General features: G+C 37.6%; 1 protein-coding gene across 1 annotated transcript in view; it reads right to left on the bottom strand.

Moving 5' to 3' along the window:
* sl (small wing phospholipase C gamma 1) overlaps positions 1–26,367 on the bottom strand; it is a 602,812-nt gene that overhangs the window by 556,522 nt on the left and 19,923 nt on the right. The window contains exon 2 of the mRNA XM_090377657.1: positions 17,270–17,419. Within this exon, the coding sequence (XP_090233783.1) occupies positions 17,270–17,419 (150 nt within the window). The remainder of the gene's footprint in view (positions 1–17,269; positions 17,420–26,367) is intronic.

Genomic DNA, 26,367 nt, shown 5'->3' on the forward strand with positions numbered 1-26,367 from the left:
GTGTGCTTAATATCATTAGTCCCCACATAAATAATAGTATAGTCTTTATCCGCCCCTCCTTAAAATCTGACAATCTGTTGGTAACATCATTAATTGTTACTCCCGGAAGACATACCCTGGTTCTAGTCTACCTATCCTTATTACAAAAAACATTTCCCATTTCTCTGACAACTGTCCTTTTGAGCCAGAGTAGTTTGCTCTTGGTTATTCTGTTCTGGGGCCCTGAATCGGGAGTGCATCACTTGGTAGGTTACTAGAGTCTTGAGTCCATGATGACTTCCCAGTTACATTATTCTTGAGGGCAAACACACGTTTTTTCAGCGACTCAAAGTGTTCTGGCAATGCAACAAATTTTAACTTAAGATTGGTACACTCCGTACAATGGAAAGAATCGCTGGGTGAGCTATGATTATCCACTATTTCAACTACATACCACAGGTTCTGCAGAGGATAAAATCATGCCACCTAGAAATTGCCATCAGCTATTACTGTATGAGTCATGATACCCTCTGACGAAGTGTTCAAGTCGGATCTTGTAACAACCATTAAAAAATTTACCAAATATCAATAAAAGTAACTTTCAAAAAATTATATTTATAATATTATAAAAATCAAACTATTACAGGAAAAAAAAAAAAAAAAAAAAAACTTATATCAAAATAAACGTTATAAATTATTTAAAAGCAATATTCAAACCTCAGTAATCCTACTCTACTCTACTAATCCCCTCTAATCACTATTAAGAGCACAACCAAGATACGTCTCTCACCACAAATGCCAACAGTCAAATATGTCCTATCAAATCAGATTGTCAATCAACCATATTACACTGAAATTCTGACAAGGCTGCAGGAAAAAATTCAAAAGAAAAGGCCTGAATTGTGGAAGGATAGTTGGATGCTCCACAAGACAATGCTCCAGCACACAATACACTGTTTGCTAGTTTCTAGCCAAAAAACAAAACAAATCCTTGTATGTGAACATGTATCCTACTCACCAGACCTACCTCCTTGTGACTTTTTTCTCTTCCCTAAACTGAAAAGTGTACTTAGCGTACAGTACATTTTCAGTACATTCAGAAAAATACACCCAGAATACTAAAATAGCTTACAGAAGATGACTTCCAGAAATGTTTTTGTGCTTGGAAGACATGTATGGAACAGTATGTGCAAGCCCAAGACAAATTATTTTGAAGGGGATAACTTGTAAGATGCAAAATATTTCATTATATTTATTTTATTACAATAATCTTGTTATTTAATAGCCACACCCTATATCATTAAATTCAATGTGTCCATAAGTGAAAAAATGACAATCTTAAATTTAAAATGGAAAAAAAAAAAAAAAAAACGGGGAGGGGGGGCTTTTTTGGTAATAAAAAAGGCCAGAATTAAACTAAACATAAAAAAAAAAAAACTGCAGCCATTATCAACCCACTACAGGATGGAAGCCTCCTCAACAATTCCTCCTCTGTAACTTGGTTACAGATCGACTTATATCTATCACAGAAGCCTATGACAGATATAAGTTGATCTGTAACCAAGTTACAAAGGAGGTTAGGCAGGTGAAGGCAAATTACGAGAAATCTTTGGCAAAGGATGCAAAGAAAAACAGCAGAGTTCTTTATTTAATGTAAACTCTAGAAGGAAGGGGATGAATCAGATTAGTCCACTTGATATCGACGGTTCAACTGTTGATGATCTTGCTCATGTAGCTAACAAACTAAATGAATATTTTGCATCAACATTCACACATTAGGAGTTATTCAGCGAGGGGAATGCCAGAGGTGTATTCAACTCTGGCAGTAAGCTAGATTAGATAATCTTGTAATAACTGAGAGTAAAGTGGAGGAGAAATTGTTGAATATAAACACAAGAAAGGCACCTGGGGTGGATGGGATATATCCAGTTATATTAAAGGAAGCAGCAAAGAAAGTAAGCAAACCCTTAGCCATAATTATGAGAGCTTCCTTGGACTCAGGGGAGGTACCCATAGACTGGAGATGTGCAAATGTGACCCCAATTCACAAAGGAAGATCAAAGGCTGACACAAGTAATTATAGACCTGGCAGTTTAACTTCTGTTCCAAGAAAATTAATGGAGGCACTGGTTAAAGAAGCACTGCAGGATCATCTAGACAACACTTCAGTTATAGCTCGGACACAGCATGGTTTTGTTAAGGGAAAGTCTTGCCTGACCAATTTGATTGGATACTATGATGCAGTCACAAAAGAACTGAATGCAGGGAATAACTTTGATATGATATACTTGGATCTTAGAAAGGCTTTTGATACTGTTACACATGGAAGGCTGCTGCACAAATTGGAGCAGTGTGGCACTGGAGGCAAATTGCTGCTATGGATTAAGGGGTGGTTGAGGGGGAGAAGACAAAGAGTGGTAATCAATGGACACTGCTCATCATGGACTAATGTTATTAGTGGAGTCCCTCAGGGTTCAGTGTTGGGTCCATTATAGTTTTCTGTTTATAAATAATATTGATGATGGTATATCAAGCTTAATGTCCAAGTTTGCAGACAATACAAAGGTTGGCAGGGTTGTTAAGAACACTACTGACGCAATGCTGCTGCAACAGGATCGGGACAGGTTGAGCAGATGGGCTGAGAGATGGCAAATGAAGTTGAACATTGACAAATGTAAAGTACTACATATGGGAAACAGCAACCCCAGGGAAACGTATCAACTCTGTGGTACTACACTGACAGTGGTAGAGAATGAAAAGGACCTGGGGGTAATTGTGCAGGCAGATATGAAGTTCTCTGAGCAGTGCAGATGAGCTGCAAGAGTAGCTTATGGTGTCTTGTCAATGATATACAGGAATTTTTCTAGCAGGGATAAGGAGGTGATTATTCCCTCGTATAAGGCAATGGTCAGGCCACACCTTGAATATTGTATACAGGTCTGGAGGCCTCATTTCAAGAAGGATGTAGAGCTGTTGGAACGAGTACAGAGAAGGGCAACAAGATTAGTGAATGGAACAAAGGGTTGCTCTTACGAAGAAAGGCTCAAGTTTTGCAAATTACAGCGTCTGGAGACTAGGCACCAGCGAGGTGATCTGATAGAGGTGTATAAAGCCTTAAATGATTTGAGCATGCTCAATGGCGATGGGATTCTTCCTCTAGCTCAGAATAATCACTTGAGAGGGCATAAATTCAGATTGAGGAAAGACAGAGGTTGGATAGATATATGGAAATTTGCCTTTAGCCAGCGGGTAATTTATTGGTTGAACAGACTTCCATCCCTTGTTGTGGAAGTTGATAGCTTAAATAAATTTAAGGCTCAGCTGGACAGGTATTTCAAATGAATGGAGGGGTGAAAGCAGTGTTTTTTTTTTTTTTTTTTTTGGCTGATGCTGCATAAGCTTGCTTTCTTGCATCATATGCCTCTACTAATGCTAATTCATGCTGAGGGAAATGGACTATAATCTGCCAAGGTGGGTCAGTGCGAGTTGGCAGATCGACCGTATTTAGTAGTCGGGAATTTGAAACCCCGGTCTGCTCAAAGAGCATGTGCTACTGCACTCAGGCGCCTCCATAGCCAGGTGGGCAGGAACAGCAGTGTGTAGCACACGCTTCTTGATTAGACCGCGGTTCGCGCCCGTGAGCCACCAAATACGGAGGATGCGGAAAGGTCAGAGAATGACCACCGCATATCCCGGAGCAATATGGCCTTGGTTGCTAATGCTCCTAAAAATCAAATAACAACAACAACTACTGCACTCCCGCTCCTGACCACTCGGCTACGGAGACCTCAAACGTATTTCAGACTAAATTGAAAGAATTGGTATGTATCAATTTTTCACTATTATATTATTATATTTCAATTAAACAATTCATTTAGTAAACATCACTTTTAATCAAAGTATAAACACAGAAGTACAATTTATCAAAATACATTAAATTTGTAACATATACTTTAAAACTGCTTGGATTTAAAGAAATTAAAACTAAAAAAAATAAAAAATAAAATTAGAACAAAAGAAAGAAATTAAAAACAAAAATGGAATAGTATAACTATTCATCATAATATGCAATGTACTGTATTAATGAAGACAGAGCAGCCTGTCTTTGGAATTTACCTAAGAGTAGCAAACAGTATCAATTTTGTAATCAAAATTTTATTCAAAGCATACCGGGTGTTGGGTTCAAGTAATAATTATCAAAATACATCAAATATTATTTCTATTTATTTGAATTTAGCATGTCAACGATGAAATTGTAATGTAATATTAATAAATAAAAATGCACCTATCACTTACAACTTTTTATGTAATAAAATGCAAACATAACAATACAATTCCCCAATTTAGAAATATCCAGTTTACAAGCAAGAATTGTTGACACCACACATTAAATTTACTATTTCAAAAGCTCTATCTTTAAAACTTTTGTTCAACTTCCTTTTTTAAAGTTGAGCAAAAGATAGAGCTTCATTTACTTTATTTTTTGATGCTACTTATTAATTTAGCATCAACACGATTGAAGGGGCAAGATTAACTTTTGTATGATAAGCATATGAAAATTTGCAGTCACAAATAACAATAATTTAAGCATTTATTCAATATTATTTAGCAAAGTATATACAACGATTTTAACTGTCTGTCACATTAATCAACCAAGTCTATCTAGATGTATCGTGCAGTACAGAAGAACATGATTACAAAGAACTTTCAGAAAACGAGTACTAAATACCACAAAAAAGTCTGGCAACCTTGGAACCTCCCACTGCCATATTTTTGAATGAAACATCTTCGCTTATACTGTCTTATCTATCATAATGCAACATAGTGCATCAGTATACTGCACTTGTTTTTACTATTTTATGTATACAATACAGTACTAATTATGTACTCTACTTACTATACAGAAAATTCAAGTGCAACATATATGCATTAAATAAAGAATGCACCAATGAATGCATTCCTTGCATCATTTAGTCATTCTAATACTAAGAAAGCAAAAAGTGGACATGTTAGTTCCAACAGATTAACTGAAGGGAATCAGGTGCCTAGGAGACAAATTTTTGTTTTCCTTAATTTGTTTAAATATTTTCAAATTTTTACAATATTTTGAAAATTTAATTCTTACTATTTTTAAAGCTATTTCTGCCAAGCTACATTCTTCTTAGTAAATTTGATAGCTTGATTTTTAACTTCAATTGTAGATAAAGTTTTGGTAACAGTCAATACATTCAGAATTATGGAATACCTTTAAAATAATATTCACAGAAGCAATGAATGCATATTTACCATTAAGAAAACAGTGTGAGGAGGATACTAAGATGGATGTATACAGAATTGACCTATTTACAAGAGCAGAAAAGGTTGGCATGAGAAAGTCAGAGAGTGATGAAAAGCACTGTTCCTATATCGGCTACAAATTTGTCTGTAATAGTAACACAGAAAAGGTTAGGGCAGCAAAGGCAGAGTAGGAAAAAAAACAGTCTAAGAGAGCAAAGAACAGGGACAAGGAGTTTTAATGTGTGTGTGAAAGTTAGATAACTTGGGCGATGTTGCTGATGAACTGAATACATACATCACATCGATCTTTAGTGACAAAAGACCCTTCATAGTGAGAAGAGGATGTGTGATTGAGGCTGAGATAAATGAAATTAGAATTTAAAAATTAGATAATTGTTTAATTATCTGTAATAATTAATGGATAAATTAATAATTGTTAATTAATATATAAATGTTAGTTTAATCGAACAAACATTTGAGCCTAAAAGTAAGTAAGACTCCTGCAGTTGATGGCATATACCCAGTAATTTCGAAGGATTCATACACTTAGTTATGAGGACATCAACTGCTCTTGGTAACAATTTCTATGGACAAGAGAACTGCCAATGCATCACCAATACATAAAGATAGATCTATGAGTGAAATACAGACCGGTTAATCTGACTTCAGTGGTTGAGAAAGTTGCAAAGGAAATGATTACGACTGCAATCCAAGGACATTTAGATACAAATGATATTCTGAAGAACACATGGTTTTGTTAATGGAAAATCATGCTTTACTAACCTGGATTTTGAAAGTTATTCATGAGTTTGATGTAGGAAATAATTTTGACATAGTTTATTTAGATTTTAACAAAGCATTTGACTCAATCCCTCATGAGTGGTTACAGTACAAGCTGGAACATCCTGGGATCACAGGTATAATTCGAAGATGATTTGCAAGGCAGGAGAGCCTAAAAGTAAGTAAGACTCCTGCAGTTGATGGCATATACCCAGTAATTTCGAAGGATTCATACACTTAGTTATGAGGACATCAACTGCTCTTGGTAACAATTTCTATGGACAAGAGAACTGCCAATGCATCACCAATACATAAAGATAGATCTATGAGTGAAATACAGACCGGTTAATCTGACTTCAGTGGTTGAGAAAGTTGCAAAGGAAATGATTACGACTGCAATCCAAGGACATTTAGATACAAATGATATTCTGAAGAACACATGGTTTTGTTAATGGAAAATCATGCTTTACTAACCTGGATTTTGAAAGTTATTCATGAGTTTGATGTAGGAAATAATTTTGACATAGTTTATTTAGATTTTAACAAAGCATTTGACTCAATCCCTCACGAGTGGTTACAGTACAAGCTGGAACATCCTGGGATCACAGGTATAATTCGAAGATGATTTGCAAGGCAGGAAGCAGAGGGTTGTGATTAATAGGTATTCTTCAGATTGCTGTAATGTCAGAAGTGGGATCCCCCAAGAATTGGTTCTTACACCACTGTTGCTTTCGATTTTTATAAACCTCAACAAGGGGATGGAGAGGATATGATGTCAAAATTTGCAAATAATGTAAAGATTGGAAAGGTGGTTAATGATTAGTGGTTAGGTGGAAAGGTGGTTAATGATAAAGCTTCTTCAAGTCATCCTGAAGGATGACTTGAAGAAGCTTTATCATGGATGGTCAGAAAAGTAGCAGGCTATATTTTAATGCAGCAAAATGCAAGGTCTCAGGGAACAGAAACCACAAAATATGTATTAATGCAGCAAAAGCAAAATTATAGAAAATAGCAACTAACATACAATAGAATGTTAGTTGCTATTTTCCTAAAGTTATTTGTTATGTTAGTTGCTATTTTCCTAAACTAAAGTTACGGAAAATAGCAACTAACATACAAATAACAAAATAATATACAAATGGTGGAGCTGAATTAGAACCACCAGTAGAGGAAGAAAGGGATCTGAGAATTATGATATAAGGAAACCCATGGAGTCCTATCATTGATTTATCAAACAACAGCCTGTAGATATAGAGGGTTATAATCCTACTATATAAGGCAATTGTAAGACTGAAGTTGGAATACTGTATCCAAGTATGGAAACACATTTCCCCCCCCCCAAAAAAAAAAAAAAAAAAAAAAAAAATTTGTGTGCACAGAGCATGCACATAGCAAAAGTTAAATGAAACTTCTTTAGAATTTTCAAACATTTATTATTTCAACGTTACAGTGGTTTAACATTTTACAATTGTTTTACAAGTTTATTACAAAGTTTTTACAGATCTTTCCTTTGTACTCAAATGGAGGTGGTTTTGGTGGTCGCATTGCACGTATATGCAGTGCTGTAGTCGCAAAATTAGCAGAAGGTATACTCTATGAATGTTACGAAAAGCAGAGAGTATACTGTGCACATCGACTTATTAATTGAATTCCAAAGGGTATATGGTGTATACCCAAATATATATACAGGGTGCAGAGAAACTCTACCGACAAACTTGAACAGATGATAGAGGGTACCAAACGAAACATTTTTTGTCAAGTAAACATAGGTCATAAATGAGTCATTATAGGAGCAGACGCTATTAAAGGGTTGTAAAAATCAGAATAACACATTCAGTAATTTAATGTTGTTTAATGCATATACAAATCATTTGCTTTTGAACACAAAATAGAAAAAACAATCCATAACACAGTGCTCGAACGTACGACTACCATCAACATTAACATATGCATGCATTGAGAGGTCCTCAGAGTGGTGCATATCTGCCGCTAATAGCATAAATGTGTAATGTCATATTATGATCAGTACAGACATGGAGCATTTCACTGTTGCAGAAATGGCGTATATGCATTTAATGTACGGCGCAGCAAATGGAAACGGAAGAGGCTCGCAGGATTTATCAACTCTTCCCAGACAGAAGGTTGCCTCACCACAAAACATTTGCTGTGATTCTTGCAGGATAGTGTGAATATGCATGATACTGGACATCGAAGCACTGCTAGGACACCCCAGTTTGAGGAACAGGTTTTGCAGATCTTCGTTAATACTCCTCCTACCAGCAGAAGAGCCGTTGCATACCGATTGGGTGTGCAGCATCGTTTGGTGTGGGATCTGGTGCATGAAGCCAGACTACATCCTTTCCAATGCCAGAGAGTGCATACACTAGAACCTGCTGACTTTGGTTCTTAGTCTGCAGGTTCTTAGTCTGAGCTAGCAGAAGTATCCCATCAGCATTGAACCTGCTCAAACCATTCAAGGCCTTATATACCTCAATCAGATCACCTTGCAGGTGCCTAGTCTCCAGATGCTGCAACTTGCAGAACCTAAACCTTTCTTCATAAGTGCACCCCTTTGTTTCTCTCACCAATCTTGTTGCCCTTCTCTGTACTCATTCTAGCAACTCTACATCCTTCCTAAAATGAGGCCTCCAAACCTGTATACAGTACTGAAGTTGTGACCTGACCATTGCCTTATACAAAGGGATAATCACCTCCTTGTCTCTGCTAGCAAAATTCCTATATATCACTGACAAAACTCCATGGCCTGCTCTAGTAGCCAGTCTGCACTGCTCAGAACTTCAGATCTGACTGCACAATTACCCCCAGGTATTTTTCATTCTCCACCTCCCTCAGTGCAGTACCACAGATTTGGTACATTTCTCTTGGGTTACTGCTACCCATATGCAGTACTTTGTATTTGTCAATGTTTAACATCAGTTGCCACTTCTCAGCCCACCTGCCAAACTTTTCTAGATCCTGTTGCAGTAGCATACTGTCTTTAGTATCATGTCTTATATCTCGCAAAAAGGAGATATCTTCTGCTCCTATGCTTATCTTTAGTGACACTCCGATTTCTAGGCAAAATGATATATCTCTTTTGGGGATTACCCTGACTTCTAATCTCTCTTGGCACAAGCACATTACAAATATTGCTTCCTCTGCATCTAAAAAACTTGGTTTTCTCTTTCGCTCTCGGCGTTACTTTTCTTCCAAACAGCTGCTCACTCTGTATAAATCGCAAATCCGCCCTGCCATGGAATATTGTTCCCACATCTGGGGTGGTGCCCCCAAAACCTCTCTCAGGCTTCTTGATTCCATTCAGAAGAGGGCAGTTAGGTTAATTAATAATTCATCTCTAACAGAGTCTCTCCACTCGCTTTCTCATAGACGTACTGTTTCTGCTGCATGCCTCTTCTACAGATACTTCCATGGGCACTGTTCTTCTGAATTGGCTTCTATAATTCCCGCTGTCTCTTTCAAAACAGTCCGAACACGTGCTCCCACCAGCCAACATCCATTTACTGTCCAACTTCAAACCCACAGAACCAACTTTTCATCTTCCTCATTTATTCATTCAACTGCCGTTTTCTGGAACAACCTTCCTTCATACGTATTTCCTGAAAATTACAATCTACAGAAGTTCAAGTCCAATGTCAACAAATATCTTCTTTCGTCTTCTCAACCTCCAACCCAAGCACGGTACTAAGTACTATAGGTTCTATTACCTCTCGTGTTTGGGGTTCTCATAAAAAAAAAAAAAAAAAAATTAACAACCCTGCCAACCTTTGTATCACTGCAAACTTGGACATTAAGCCCAATATATCGTTCATCGCTTACTATTAGTCTTTGGCATAAAATTATAAATTATGTTCCGTTGAAATTTTTTATGAAATATGGTAGAGAATGGCGAAATAAATATTTTGGTTTTTAAATTTTTAAAATGGGACTGCTAGAAGCTGAGATAGAAATATTAAAACATAAATGCGGCACATATGAAAGTTATACCATGGCCATGCTGTAGGGGTAATGATTGTGTTGTGAATCACTGCTATGTACGGCACTGCGTTGCTCGTGCCTGGTATGGAGTGGTACAAAGGTGGGAAGTGAGAAATCATTTCGTATCGCATTTTCGTTGCTACGTTTGTCAATCAACAAATGAAAGTTTCTCCCATGAGAAAACTGCCTAGAGCACACCTAAAGAATTTCACTTCAAAAGGAATCAGTCTCCTCTTACCCTTGAGAAAACAAAGGAAATCACACCACCACATATTAAAGAAATTCTGTTCAGATATTGATGAAAGTATTTTAACCTTCAAATAATTATACTTTCACGTGGTTAGACAGATTTTCAATAAATAAAGTTTTCTCTCCAATCTGCTCAAACACAACTATTCTGTTCTCAGATTGCAAAGACTAATAGATTATATCGTGGATGTTTATGTTCCAAATCAATAAAGTCGTCATACTAACTTACTGTATTCCAATAATCGTTATACAATAGTTAATATTGCTTCTCATGATCTGTGATGACTGTATCTCTGTTTTTCTAACAAATATATAATCAAATATTAGAATTAGCATTATGAGAGGCATATGATGCAAGAAAGCAAACTTATGCAGCATCAGCCAAAAAAAAAAAACTCCCATTTCACCCCTCTGTTCGTTTCAAATACCTGTCCAGCTCAGCCTTAAATTTGTTTAGGATATCAACTTCCACAACAAGTGATTGAAGTCTGTTCCACCAACCAACTACACACTGGGTAAAGGCAAACTTCCGCACATCTATCCTACATCTGTCTAAGAATTCCATCAGCATTAAGCATGCTCAAACCATTTAAAGCCTTATACAACTCAATCAGATCACCTCGCAGGTGCCTAGTCTCCAGACATTAATTTGCAAAACTTAAGCCTTTCTTCGTAAGAGCAACCCTTTCTTCCATTCACTAATCTTGTTGCCGTTCTCTGTACTTCTTCCAACAGCTCTTCATCCTTCCTAAAATGAGGCCTCCAGACCCGTATACAGTACTCAAGGTGTGGCCTGACCATTGCCTTATACAAGGGGATAATCACCTCCTAATCCCTACTAGAAAAATTCCTGTATATCATTGACAAGACACCATGAGCTACTCTTGCAGACTGTCTGCACTGCTCAGAAAACTTCATATCTGCCTGCACAATTATCCACAGGTCCTTTTTGTTCTCTACCAATGTCAGTGTAGTACCACAGAGTTGGTACATTATCTGGGGTTACTGCTTCCTATATGTAGTACTTTACATTTGTCAATGTTAAACTTCATTTGCCACCTCTCAGCCCATCTGCCCAATTTTTCTAGATCCTGTTGCAGCAGTGTACTGCCATTAGCGTCCTTAGCAACCCTGCCAACCTCTGTATCGTCTACAAACTTGGACATTAAGCTTGATATACCATCATCAATATCATTTGTAAACACAGAAAACAACAATGGACCCAACACTGAACTCTGAGTGACTCCACTAATAACATTAGTCCATGATGAGCAGTGTCCATTGATTACCACTCTCTGTCATCTCCCACTCAACTATCCCTTTATCCATAGAAACAATTTGCCTCCAATGCCACACTGCCCCAATTTGTTCAGCAGTCTTCCATGTGCAACAGTATCAAAAGCCTTCCTAAGATCCAAAAATATGCTATCAAAGTTATTCCCTGCATCCAGTTTCTTTGTGACCACATCATAGTACCCAATCAAATTGGTCAGGCAAGACTTTCCCTTAACAAAACCAAGCTGTGTCCGAGCCTTAAATGAAGTCATGTCTAGATGATCCTGCAGTGCTTCTTTAACCACTGCCTCCATTAATTTTTCTGGAACAGAAGTTAAACTAACAGGTCTATAATTACTTGTGTCGCCCTTCAATCCTCCTTTGTGAATTGGGGTCACATTTCCACAACTCCAGTCCATGGGTACCTCCCCTAAGTCTAAAGAAGCTCTCATAATTATGGCTAAGGGTTTGCTTACTTCCTTTGCCGCATACTTTAATTTAACTGGATAGATCCCATCCACCCTGGATGCCTTTTCTATGTTTATCTTCAACAATTTCTCCTCCACTTTCCTCTCAGTTATTACAAAATCATCTAGCTCACTGCCAGATGAGACTTTAATTCACCTCTGGCATTCTCCTCCCTGAATAACTCCTCATGGGTAAATGTAAATGCAAAATACTCATTTAGTTTGTTAGCCACCTGAGCAGGATCATCAACAGTTGAACCATCAATATCCAGTGGACCAATTTGATTCATCCCTTTCCTTCTAGAGTTTACATAGGTAAAGAACTCTTTGCTGTTTTTCTTTGTATCCTTTGCCAAAGATTTCTCATAATTTGCCTTTTCCTGCCTAATCTTCTTTGTCACTTGGTTACAGATCAGCTTATATCTATCATAGGCTTCCATGTCACCCATTAATTTATATGCATCCCATGCATTTTTCTTCTCTTCCATATGTCTCATTAGTTCATCTGACATCCATTTAGGCCTAAACCATGAACAATATTTCTTAGTTGGTATGTAAAGCCTAGTAGCTTCCAAGATAAATTCTTTGAATGGTTCCCATTTTGAATTTGCTGTTGGTAACATTTTCAGTTGGTCCACTGAATAGAATTTAAATACTGTCTCAGACCATTGTAGTCGCCTTTACAAAAGCAAAAACCCTTCCCTTTACCTCTAATGGTAGTTACCTCTTTGAGTAAATCCCACTTCAGCACACTGTGATCACTGCCACCTAATGGTTCCTTTATCTGCAGATTCTTAATGCATGAAGAATCACTACTGATAATCAGATAAAGTGTATTACTGCCTCTAGTTGCCTCCCGAACATGCTAACATAGAAAACAATCATCCAATAAATCCATAAAAGCCTTGCTAGTGTGTGAGTGACCAACCCACAAATTCCAATCAATATCCAGTCAATTTAAAATCCCCCATTATAAGACTCTGATTTACTGGCCCACTCTATTTCCCTGCACAGTTTTTTATTATACTAATCAGAGTCAGTAGGCCTATAACACATTCCTACTCTCAATTTTGATTTCCCAGTGTTTATGTCACATGAAACTGACTCGATATTGCACTGTCCAGTGATGTGGACTGGCTGCACCTCCTTGGATTTTATGCATTTCTTAACTAATAGCATAACCCCTCCTCCCTTCCTATCAAACATCCTATACACAGTGTACTCCCCAAATTCCAGTTCTGCATTCTTTATATCTATGTGAAACCATGTCTCTGATATCCCAACAATATCTGTCTTTGATGTTTTGAGCAATACCTCAAATTCATCAAATTTATTTACCAAACTCCTAGCATTGGTGTATACACAAATATACATGCACCTGTTCCTATTATTAGCTACCCTAACACAACCCATGTGTTTACTTGTACTGCAATGACTCCCAGCAGTCTCTGAAATACCCTGCATCTTGTTTTCCAGGCTGCTTCTCATTCCAATAGAAGCGGTGCAATAATCACTTTCACCTCTGCCAGTGGCTACTGTTAATCTATTAGTCCTTGTATTCCCCCAAGCTAGCAGTTTTCCCGACCCACCTAACACTGCCTCGATAGCATCAGCAAATATTCTTGCACCCTTTCTATTTAAGTGTATCCCATCCCAGTAGAAGCAGTCTCTCCTTTTAACAAGTACAGACCAGGCTGAAAAAAATTCTACCCTTTGAGCCTTGCACAATCTTTCCAGGGCTGAATTGATCAACAAGGCTCTCATCATATACTCCCTCCTATCGTGTCTGGGCAGAATTGCAGACATTTTCAAATTCAAACCCTAATTCACAGCTCTTTTTCAACAGTAACCTGTACTTGTTAAGTAATTCCACCGGTCTCCTACTCTTAATATCATTAGTGCCAACGTGTACAACAATATCATCTTTTGTGCCCTTAAAAGATGATATACGCTCTACGTCATAAACCTTTGCCCCTGACAGACTCACCCTGGTTCTGTTCCACCTATCAATTTCAAACATTTTTATGTTTGAAATTGTAATCTCATTTTACTCTGCCTTAGTGAACATGCAGGTTTATCATTCTGATAAAATGTGTTGCCAACCATCGGGCTGGGCGTTTGACATATTTCACTCTTTCAATAGTTACCATAAATGCTAATGCAATCATTAATTGTGACATTTTCAATGGATCTACAAACGTTTCATAACTATACCTCTCTCCATCTGGCAATTTAAATCTGTCTTAGATTAATTTAACAGGCAGTCAGAATCATATATTAATATGATTCTGACTGCCTGTTAAATTAATCTAAGAAGCAGTCAGAATCATATATTAATATGATTCTGACTGCTTCATTCAATTCACCAAAGAAATTCCATTAGCATCATAATTTATGATAATGCGAAGTTCGTTTGTGAATATCAATGTTTCTTCATTTTTGCTGCATCAGCAATCAATCTATTAATAATTAATTTATTTATTTACAGCTATACATTGCAATAACTGCCCCATTAAGTTTATGTTTACATGGTAGGAAGTAGCAAATCCAATGTAAAAATATTTTAGAGAAAACATGACATCTGTAAAGTTTTATTAATAGTACTAACTAGTAAAAAGCCAACTATGCCCAGTATTCCCAGGTGGTCGCCCTCCCTAGTATGAACCGAGCGTAATGCTGCTTAACTTCAGTGTCTGGTCAAGAATCGGTGCATTCAGCCTAGTATGATAGTTGGTGGCTTGTGGCTTAGTTTGCTGTCACACATTTTTGTTGCAATTTTTGTCAATCCATGAACGCAAATTACTCCCATCTGACAACTGCCATGACAACACCTAAAGAAGTTTCACCTCAAAAGACAGAGCTTCTTAAAACAGCTCAAAGATGGGCAGTGCCCATGGTGAAATCTGCAAAAAGGCAACTGTACAAGGAAAGACTTCTATTATGTGGGTTACAGAGTTTGGCAACTAGGCACCTCAGAGGAGTTGCCTGATGAGCTTCATAAGGCTCTGAAAGGGAATAGGAAAATGAATGAAGGCAAAATTTTCATAGGTATAAAGAATTTCAGAACTATGGACCTAAAATTCAAATTACAAAGGAAGAGGTTTAGATTGGATTGCAGGAAGTTTTCTCAATTTGTTGATTACTGGAACAAGTTATTTCTTGCAGGTATCTGAGACTGACAGCTTAGACAAATTCAAAGGACAACTGGATATTTACCCTATATGAAAAGGGAAATACATGATTAGTCCATTTTCTTATGTTCTTTTTTATATATTTTCTTGTATTTTTATTGGTTTATTTATTTATAATTGTTATACTTTTATTATTGTGTTTATATTTATTTAGTATTTATTTATTTTTATTTCATTAATATTTATTTTATTATTTAGTTTTATTTATTTATTTTTTGTTGATGCTGCAGCAACAGCTTAGAGCTTCCTTGTACTATATGGCTAATAACTAATATAAAAGTGCAAAAAAAAAAAAAGTTTTTTTTGGACCACAACCTCCCATGATATCTTGGGAAATTTTCTCTCAATTTATGAAGTACAAGCTACTCAGAAATGCATAGCGTTTTCAAATCAGAATGTCATATAGTCATTCCGCTACGAGAATGAAGTCAAGGTTACCAGCATATACAGTCTATTTTAGTAGTGTGATGATTATGGTACTTTGATTTTTAAATCATTTTTGTTTAAAATTAACCACATAAATGTATAACAAAATAATATATATCATTGATTCTGATCTCATTTGAATCTTGTTCTGTAACAGAAATAAAATATGAGGTGCTACCCAAAAGTTCACAAAATGTATTTATAAAATAAATTAGACTCACCCCGGGTCTTATTCACCACTGTCACCTTCGAAGTATCCCCTTAAGAGTGCAAACACCGATCCCAGCGCTTCTCCCATGATTTGAATGCATCCTGAAAGTCCTTCTTTGTCATAGTGTTTAGCACCACCTTCAAGTCGGTTTGGATATCCTCTGCGCTGTCAAATCTTCAACCCTTCGGCTTGATTTTCATTCTAGGGAAGAGGAAGTAGTTGCAGGGGGCTAGGTCTGGGGGTGGGGGATGATTGTCATGTTGTTGGATGCCAAAACTGCACCACAGCAAGAGAGAGATGTGTTGGCCGGTGCATTGAGGGTGAAAGACCCAGTTCTGTCTGTGCCACTTCTCTGGACATTTCCTCTTGATAGCTTCCCTTAAACCACCTCCAGATGTCGCAGTAAAACTTTGCATTGACAGTCTGGCCATAAGGGATGAATTCCTTATGGATAATCCCATCGATGTCCAAAAAGCAGATCAGCATGGACTTCATATTACTCCTCACTTGTCGGGCTTTCTCCAGTCAGGGCGAAGATGGGCTCTTCCACTGGAATGATTGTTGCTTGGTTTCTGGGTCACAGCCATATACCCAACTATCATCACCAGTGAAGACCATAGAAAGGAAGTTTTGATCACTTCTGGCCCGTTCTTGAAGATCTCTACTAACTTCCATGTGATGATGCTTTTGGTCTTCACTTAGTAACTACGGCACGAACTTGGTCGCAATCCTTCTCATGTTCAACTCGTCTGACAAAATCCGATGACATGTGCCGTACAATAGTCCTACAATGCCACAAATCTCGTGGATGGTCCGGTCTTCAAGGATTGCCGCCCGAACCTTCGACATTTCCCAGGGTGGTGTTCAATAATGGACGCCCAGAACGATCATCGTCATCAACCAACATTCAACCGTTTTCAAACAGTTAAACCAGTAGTAGGTCTGCATCTGGACTAAAGCATTGGCACCAAAAGCTTGTTTCAATTTCTTATGGGTTTCTGCTGCTGTATTGTTAAGAAGGAAACAAAACTTGATGAAAGCATGTTGCTCTCTCACATCAGCCATCACACCAATCACAAACTACGTGAAACACACCACCAAAGAACTGAACATAAATATTCAATGACTCTATCCAGTCTGACACCTCTTGGAACACTGATTCACAGATGCATGCAGTGTTATCTAGCGCTACAAGTCCTCACTAGATGTAGTTTCCACACAATATTCAAATTTCGGGAACATTTGGGTAGCACCTCGTATCTTCATTTGTCCTCTTTTTTTCTACTTCATTAATCCCTCTACTTCTTAAATAGGCTATGTATCACAGTGACCTTGAATAATTCTTGTAGAGGTAGTACAATACTTTCAGTGTTTTTAAAAAAATGGCAAAATAATTATAAATTTTGCTAAAAACTTACCAACACAAGACAGTGACTTTAAACAGAATGTGCTACCATAGAGTACAACAAAACACTGATTATGATCCCATCTTCGAGCTTCATCTGGCCACCTCTCAAAAATCTTTGAATTTTTGCCAATTCGAACTTCTTTCACTTCTCTGAGATCAACTAAACGAAATTAATGCGTATTAAATTTCTTTAATATTACTATTATTATCTTTAAAAAGTATCTACAATTAGTGGCATCATTTCTGAATACAGTTTCTCTAGTTAATACCAATTATTGATAATATTGAACTTAATGTTAATATACTGAAAAATATATTTAAATAAGTTGATATTGATGAAGGCATAACAAGCTTATTGCCTAAGTCTGAAGATGATACAAAGGCTGGCAGTGTGTTTAATGACAGGAATTAAGGTATACTGCTGCTTGTTTGTTTGTTATTTGGTTTTTAGGAGCATTAGCAACTAAGGCCATACTGCTCCGAGAATATGCGGTGGTCATTCCCTTGACCTTTCCACATCCTCTGTATTTGGTGGTGACGGGCTCGAACCCCGGTCTAATCAAGAAGCGTGTGCTACGCACTGCTGCTGCTCGTTCCCAACTGGCTACAGAGGCGACATACTGCTGCAGCAAGAACCTAGAAATGTTATGCACGTGGGCAATTGAGAAGTGGTAATTGAGGTTTAACATTGCTATATGCAAAGTACTGCATATGGGCAGCACTAATCCCAGAATAACATACCAATTAGGGGGTACCACACACAAGGTTAATTATACAGTCTGACATGAGGTTTGCTGAACAGACAGGCTGCTAGAACAGCTCATGGGGTTCTGTCAATGATATACAGGAACCTTTCCAGCATGGACAATGATGTGATTATCCCACTGTATGGATGCTTCATTTTAAGAAAGATATGATTAGATCTGCTATAGTGTGCTCTTTCCAATGAGTGCAAGTTGAAACTTGTCCGGTCAGTAGTTCATGACTTATGACGGAAAGATTAATAGTACTTTTGTGCATGTCACAGAAAATTGAAAATGGAGCAAACTGCAGTTATCAAATTTTATTGTAAATTGGGAAAAAGTGCTACGGAAACTTTGAACGATTTAAAAAAAGTTTATGCTGATGAATGTTTGTCTCGACCAAGAGTGTTTGTATGGTTTTCTCGTTTTCGTAAAGGATGCAAATCATTAGAGAATGATACCCAACCTGGCCGACTAATCTCCATTTGAACACGAGAGATTGTCACAAAGGTTAGAAAAATTGAATGAAGACATATCAGCTTCAACGAGACTGCTTACCGAGATGATCGGTAGCAATAAGGAATCTGTATGAGAAATTCTAAAAGAAGATCTGGGTAAGAGAAAAATTTGTTACCATTTTGTGACAACGCACCCACACATTCTGCCATCTACATCAAGCAATTTTTGGCAAAAAAAAAAACGATTCCAGTCATCGAACACCCCCCTTTCCCATATTCCCCAGTTTTGGCTCCCACAGATTACTTTTCATTCCCCAAAATGAAGTACAGAAGAGATGTTCCAAAAGTGTTTTCAAAACTTGTATAAAAGATGTAAATAGTGTGTACACATCAGAGACGATTACTTCGAAAATATATAACCTTACTTTGCCGCTAGTGTTATTTCTTTTTTTTTTGTAGTAGCAGCATCAGTCTCGTTATTTAATTGCCACACGTTATTTAATTGCCATACTTAAAAGTTGATGTTAAAAGTATGTACTGATCATATTTTAAGTTGACTTTTTAAGTATCATTTAGTGATTCCCACTTCATAATACCCCCCCCCCTACACTACATTCAGTGTACTAGTGTTGTTAAATAGTAATATTAAAAAAAGGCTGTGATTCATATTTGTTCAGCAGTTAAACTAATAAGGTCAGTAAAATGTAAATGGAACAGAATTAACTACATAATACATTCTCATTACGAGAATGTATTATGTAGTTAATAAATTCTCATTTAGTTCAGTTTTACCTCCAAAGATAAATTATCTATGAATATTAATAAATCTGTCCTTAAATAGTGCCAACAGTTTTAAAAATTTTATGAAATGAACAATTTTAAAAACATTCTCCTGCCCTCAATCAACTCCACCAACAGAATAGCAACATGGTCATTGTTTTTAACTCACTGAAACTTGCAGAGGGATCATTTTGACTCCCAATTATTTAGTTATTTTGTACTCTGAAAAACTATTGTATTTCCGAAACCAATGTTCACTAGCAATATCTTTCATGAAAAACTGTTTTCCTTAGTTTTTTCTAATAAAACTGAAGAACTATCAGAGTCCAACTGACTCCCCCACCACACTTACCAATGAATATTCACACCTGAATGTACCAGGCTCCAAGATTTTCTCATATTTTACATATTTCTAAATGATGGTGGGGCATGAAATTGACCACAACTGTAAGCGAATAAAAAGATAGAAAAAAAAATAAAAGGACTCATCACAACTTAACTCTGAGTTTAACATGCTTAATAAATGTAAAATTAATGCTTCTCAAATATTCTGCTTCTAACATTCGAAAAATATTTTCTTCTCCTTTCGCCTCATTTCCTTTTGCTGTCACCTGGCTTGAGTAGGTTTGTTGTTTTAAAAATGATAATCTGTAGAGTAATGAATAATTATGGCCCAATAATAAATTTCATCAATTTCCCTCTGACCACTTTCAATTTTTCAGACTTAAAATTTAAATTAATAATAGTTGTAATTATTAATAATAATTCAGACAATGTTACAAAGTTTGTTTTAAAACTGACTATCATATTTCAATTTTCTCTAACTATAATTACAATCTAAACAAACATCTTGGTGGTGCCTCCGTAGCCAGGTGGGAAGGAGCAGCAGTGCCTAAACATCTTGATTAGACCGGGGTTCGAGCCCGTCACCACCAAATACGGAGAGGTCAGGGAATGACCACCGCATATCCCCGGAGCAATATGGCCTTAGTTGCTAATGCTCCTAAAAACCAAATAACATAACATAACATTATCTTGGCATACCCAACACATTTTTCTGGTACCTAAAACCTCCAATCTCAATATCTGTGAGGATTTCCACCTTCTTTGCTAGAATTATTTCAAAAATTTCTTCTGTGCAGAGTCTTCTCCTCTGGGTTCACTTCACATTATATCAATGTACACTAAGTGGACAGAAATCATGGGATACCTACCTAGTAACGGGTAGGCCCACCTTTCACCCAGATAAGGGCAGTCACATGACAAGGCACTGAATCGACTAGTTCACGAAAGCATTCTACAGGTATTTCCATCCATGCTTGCTGCACTGCTGTCCATAATTCTGTCACATTCCTTGGCGAGGGATCTAAAGCTCGAATGGACATTTCCACAGCATTCCAAAGGTGCTCCACAGAGTTCATGTCTGGTGAGTGGGGAGGCCATTCTCTGGTGGTAAAATCTGTGGAATGCTCTTCGAACCATGTTCTAGTAACCATGGCTCTGTGGGGAAGTGCATTGTCCTTAGCCCTGGGGATGCACAATGACCATGAAGGGATGCAGATGGTCTGCAAGGATGGACACGTAACCTGGACATTCATAGATGCATTTAGACGTACCAGAGGTCCCAACATGTGCCAGTTGAACATGCCCCAGACCATTACTGACTGTCCATCTGCCTTAACAGTTTCTTGTTGACATAACAGGTGCATAGCTTCATGCATATACGCACCCTCCCATCTGCTTGAAATAATTGGAAATGGGACTCATCAGACCAGGAGACCCGTCTCCAATCATCCAAGGTCCAGTGCCAATGTTCTTTTGCCCAGCTGAGGTGTAGAGTCCTGTTTCATGGTGTTAGCAATGGGACTCTGCTGGGTCAGTGGCTCCCATAACCTACTGCGGCTAATGATAGCCTGATGGTCTTCGTGGAGATGTTCTGGCACCTCCCTCGTTGAAGTCAGCGGTGATTTCAATGAGATGTTATTCCGGAAATGGTATATTCCCGATATACTCTTGATACTGTCAAACAGGGATAGTGCAATTTCTGTATCCCCTCTACAATAGAGTGACCCATGGATCGAGCACCACTATCAACCCTCTTTCAGTCAGTTAACCATACTGACTGAATTACTGACGTCAAATTACAGTCTACGTGAATGCAGTGTACCTATATACCTGCCTAGTGGTTGGTTCCTCCACTAGCAATTGTGGTGACAGCGTCGTGTTGCACAGGAACCAGGTATCCCATGCATTCTGTCCTTTCAGTGTACTGCAGACCAAATCAAAGTATTACCCCCTCTATCCAGTATCTCATAACATTTGCTGCCTACTTCCCAGCAGCAAAATACTAATATCAATGGATTCAAACTGTAGATCTCCCCTGTGGCACAGCCACACTTCAGATAGACCAGAAACTTTCGATGGGCAGGAGATGGAAGGCTTCATAGCAACATCACTTCAAATCATAAACCAGCCACACAATTTGCCGACATACAGCAGCACATCGCGTGGAAGTGTGATTGATGTTACTATGGCAACACAACCCATAGCATACAAATTTATAAACTGGCACATTCAGGAGGCCTGGACCACATCCAACCACTGTGCTATAACCTTTCAACTGGTGTGCCAGCTGGATGAGACCACCCCCCTCTAAAATATATGACATTATTTGCTACAGTATGAAAAGAGCAAACAGGCAAAAATATCAAGAAACCCTATGATCCCTCTTATCAGAGGATCATCATCATCAGACCAGCAGATGCCTCTGTGAAAAAAAAAAAAAAAAAAAAAAAAAACAACAACCTAGACCAAATGCAGTTCCATGGTGGTGCCCAGAGCTGGATACTCTCTGGCAAAGGGCAAGAAAGCACTTCCAAAGATCCAGAACAAACTGGCCACCAGCTGAGGTAAATACCAGAGGAGAATCCTGCCAAAATAAATCTTTATTGTTTACAAGCACTACTCTATTTAAGTACAAATGGACTTATGTACAACTCACAGATACGTACAAAGCACAAAGCTGTTGCTATGTTTGGTTATAAGAATCAACTTTGAATGCCTCCATAATATTCTTCTAAAGCAGATTTCTGGAGGTCACTACCATAAAACAATAAAAACAATTAGCAGTTTCCAGTTTATTGGGTTTTTCTGTTAGCACACTATTATAAATGGGTAGCAAACTCAATCTTATTGTATTTGCGATAACACTGATGCTAGAATTCTGTTACGGTTTTTACATTATGGTGAAATGAGTTTCCTTCACTGAAATCTTCAATCATATAAAAAACAAAAATTTTCAGAATTCTCTCTTCATTCCTATTTTTTGAGCTTTGTAAAGTTTTTACTCCGTATCTCACTTGCGTGTATTGTGTTAGTTGCAATTTGTGCGTTCCCTGTTCTTTGTTATTGATTGCTTATTTTCTTACTGTTTTAAAATTTTACAAAAAAAAAATAAATAAATAATTACGAACAGAAATATCAATTAGTTACACTATTAATTAAGCTATGTACATAAGCAACCGGTGAAATACCACCACTTTGCGTTTTGATACCTTTCGTGTTTGGGGTTTTCATAAAAAAAAAAAAAAAATTTATTTTTACTTTACTAACCTATGAGAAATATTCTTCCGATTTTCATGCATCATTTAATTTTGTTAATTGGAGGAAGTAAAGTGTAAATTTGTGCTCTATATCTTTATTTTTATAGCCTGTGGGGATAATATTTCTCCTATTTTTGCAAATGTGATCACAATGACCGGCGCTTACTACATATCATATTTTATTTTGGAGAGTCCATTGTAAAGTGATTTGATCGTAGATTAAATTAAATTATGTATCGTATTTAGATTAAATTAGTTTTGAATAAATACTGTACTCTACAATTATTATTCATTGTATGCTTTTTCAGCCTCATTTAACTCTGTTACAAATCGTAAAATGCTGTACATGAAGATTTTTTGAGGTTTATAATCTTAGTGAGTTGTACTATACTATACTATACACGTATTTTGCATCTACAAGACCGAAGTTGGACTAACGAACAAAACGGACTTACGTACATGAAAAAAATATTGATTAAGTGCATAAGTTGAGGAGTGCCTGTACAAAATTACAACACAATATCACATCATGGCGACGAGTGCCAGGAGTTTAAAATCTGCCGAGTTTACAGGCAAACCTTGAGAAATAAATATACAAGCCTAATAAGGCAGAAAAAGGAAATCCTGGCAATAGCTTGTTGGAACCACTGGTAATGCTGACCATTGGGGTGTGGTTTACCAACTTGTTACCAATAAGCTGTTGAGAGGTTGTGGTTAACACAACTGAGGCTGGCCACACAAATAATACCTGGGAGGAAACAATCACCAATATTCTTGATGCACTGTTTCCTATTCCTAGACAATTCCTTTACAGAAGAACAGTCAAACATATGCACTGAAAACAACAACTATCAACATTTGGAGACAAATGCCTACAGAACTATCTACAGCACTAAACAGAACCAAAAACAACAAATTTCCAGGCAACAACTTAATTGAAATAGAAATGGTGAAAGAAGTAGCCAAAAAATATCAACACTATCTCCTACAACTATTTAACAATTGCCTGCAAAAGGGAATTTTCTCTACCCAATGGAAACAGGCAAACATAAGGTTAATATTACAAAATCTGGAGAGAAACTTCCCCACAGGCCTGAAATCATACTAGCCCATTGCTTTGTTGTCAGTCCTGGGAAAGTTATTAGAAAAGCTGTTACTGATTAGACTTGATACCCACCACCTGAATGCAAATCTTCAATCAGACAGACAATAGGATTTAAACCAGGATGCAATGAACAACATAGTCAAGACAGCAAACCACAGGGGAAGAAACTTATATGCTAGCCATATCCATAGACTTTGCAGGAGCCTTTGATGCCCTGTGGAAAGCCCAAGCATACTTTGCAGATGTGCTGGAATACCACAAAATCTATCCCAAATAATACAGGATTATCTTAGGGATAGAGCAGTATCAATCAAAACCAGACATCAGTGCATTACTAGGAAAGTCACACAAGGATTCCCCCAGGGTTCAGTGCTGGGTCTCTGTTTCTGGAACCTGGTTAGTTGCAATTTGAAATGGATGATTTCTTGGGGATGGATGTTGGCCAGACAGACAAGGTGGTCTTCACAGATGACCTTGTCCTTAAGACCAACACCCAGGCTGTTTTAGAATAGCATGCCAATCAACACTCTCTAGGAATGGGCAAATATACATAAGCTAAAAATATCTAGCAGTAAAACCAAGTCAACTCTACTGACAGGTAACTTGAACAGACATCCAAGATAAGACAGCCACAGATTAAAACTGCAGATAAAACAATATCCCTGGTTATGGAATAGAAATACCAAGGTTAATATTTGACAATAAGCTAACTTTTTATCCACATCTCATGAATTCGGCCAAGAGATGTCAGGAACTATGCTGATATGGCTGTCAGAATCCGCTGTGCCAACTGGTGGTTAAAAAGGAAGACACTTATTATATACAAGGACATCTTCCTCCCAGTTATCACCTATGGCAACAGGCACATGGTATTACAGAGCTACACTAGACAGAAATAAAAAGAAGCTAGAATCCACACAGTGAATTATTTTCTTACCATCACAAGGGTATGCTGCACTGTCAGTCCATCCGCTTTGCAGGGGCACTGCCACTCGACCTAGAAGTTATCAAGAGGTCTCAACTATAAACTCAAGAAACAAATTAGCATCCAGTTCCTTTGTCACTACATCACAGAAGTAAATGTGTCTCTCCCACCCCTTTGCCTGGTGGGTTCCCCACTGCCAGTTAACATGTCCACCCCCAGAGCGGGATGGGCAGTTAGACCTTCCTACCGGATTCAACACTACATGGATCTGACAACCATTACCGACGAAGACATACTGCAGCTTTGCTGCCGACACGCCATTTGGCAATCTGAACTGGGTACTCTAACCCGTTTTCCTTTAAAACCCCATCCCCGGGCAGGGGAGGGAGGAGACCGGTCTCTGTCTGTTCCTTTCCCTGCCTCCCCCCATACTTCGCCTGGTGGGGCTTGTCTCCACTGACCTCTTTGGGGATGCCTACTCTATCGTCCCTATTCTTTATCTGTTCCCCCCCTCACTAAATTGACCGTCACTCACAAAGAATACAATGTGGAGATGGGGGAAACCCCTGGTGCCATCAGACAACTAACACACTTTACCCAATCAAATTGGTCAGACAAAATCTCCCATTAACAAACCCATGCTCTGACTGAACTGCAACTGCACTCCTGTCTAGATGGTCCTGCATTACTTCTTTAACCAGTGACTCCATTATTTTTCCCTGGAACAGAATTTAAGCTAACTGGTCTGTAATTACTCATGCCACCTTTTGATCCCCCCCCCCCTTTTGTGAATTGGGGATGCATTTGCCAATCTCCAGTTCACAGAGATATCTGCTGAATCCAAATATGCTCTCATAATTATCGCTCCTTTGGATAAATAATTAGATAAATATCATCCATCCCAGGTGCCTTTTTTTGTTTAACTTCAACAACTCTCCTACTTTCCTTACAGTTATCACAAAATCATTTAGCTCCCTGTTAGTTTGATAAACTTCTGACATTCCCCTCCCTAAAGAATTTCTCATGTGTGAATGTAGATGCAAAATACCTATTCAGCCTGCCAGCAACCTGAGGCAGGATCATCAAAAGTTAAACCACTGACATCAAGTAGACCAGCAGTTCCCAACTGGTGGTTCGCAAACCCCTGGGAGTTCCCGCAAGTGTTCCAGAGGTTTTGCACTAAAAATTCTGTAGTGGCATCTGCTTAGATTTACACAGGTATATTATTGTAAACTACAAAATACAACTAATAATAAACAATGAAGTATTATAAAATTAAATAAAAAGTAAAGAATTGCCAAAGAAAGAAACTACATCTCCCACAATTCCTTATAATTAGTTTACTATCGTATAGTATGTCATGTTAAATAAATGTTTTTTTCATTTTCAAGGACCATTGTTACATATAGGTACCTTTTTTTTTTTTTTTTTTTTTTTTAGAACTTATAGTACCATGCATGGGTTAAAGGTTGAAAAGATGAAAGAAGATACTTGT

Source organism: Mastigoproctus giganteus, chromosome 7, assembly GCF_048544385.1.
Source record: "Mastigoproctus giganteus isolate SK-2022 chromosome 7, ASM4854438v1, whole genome shotgun sequence".
In the NCBI taxonomy this organism is placed as follows: domain Eukaryota; kingdom Metazoa; phylum Arthropoda; class Arachnida; order Uropygi; family Thelyphonidae; genus Mastigoproctus; species Mastigoproctus giganteus.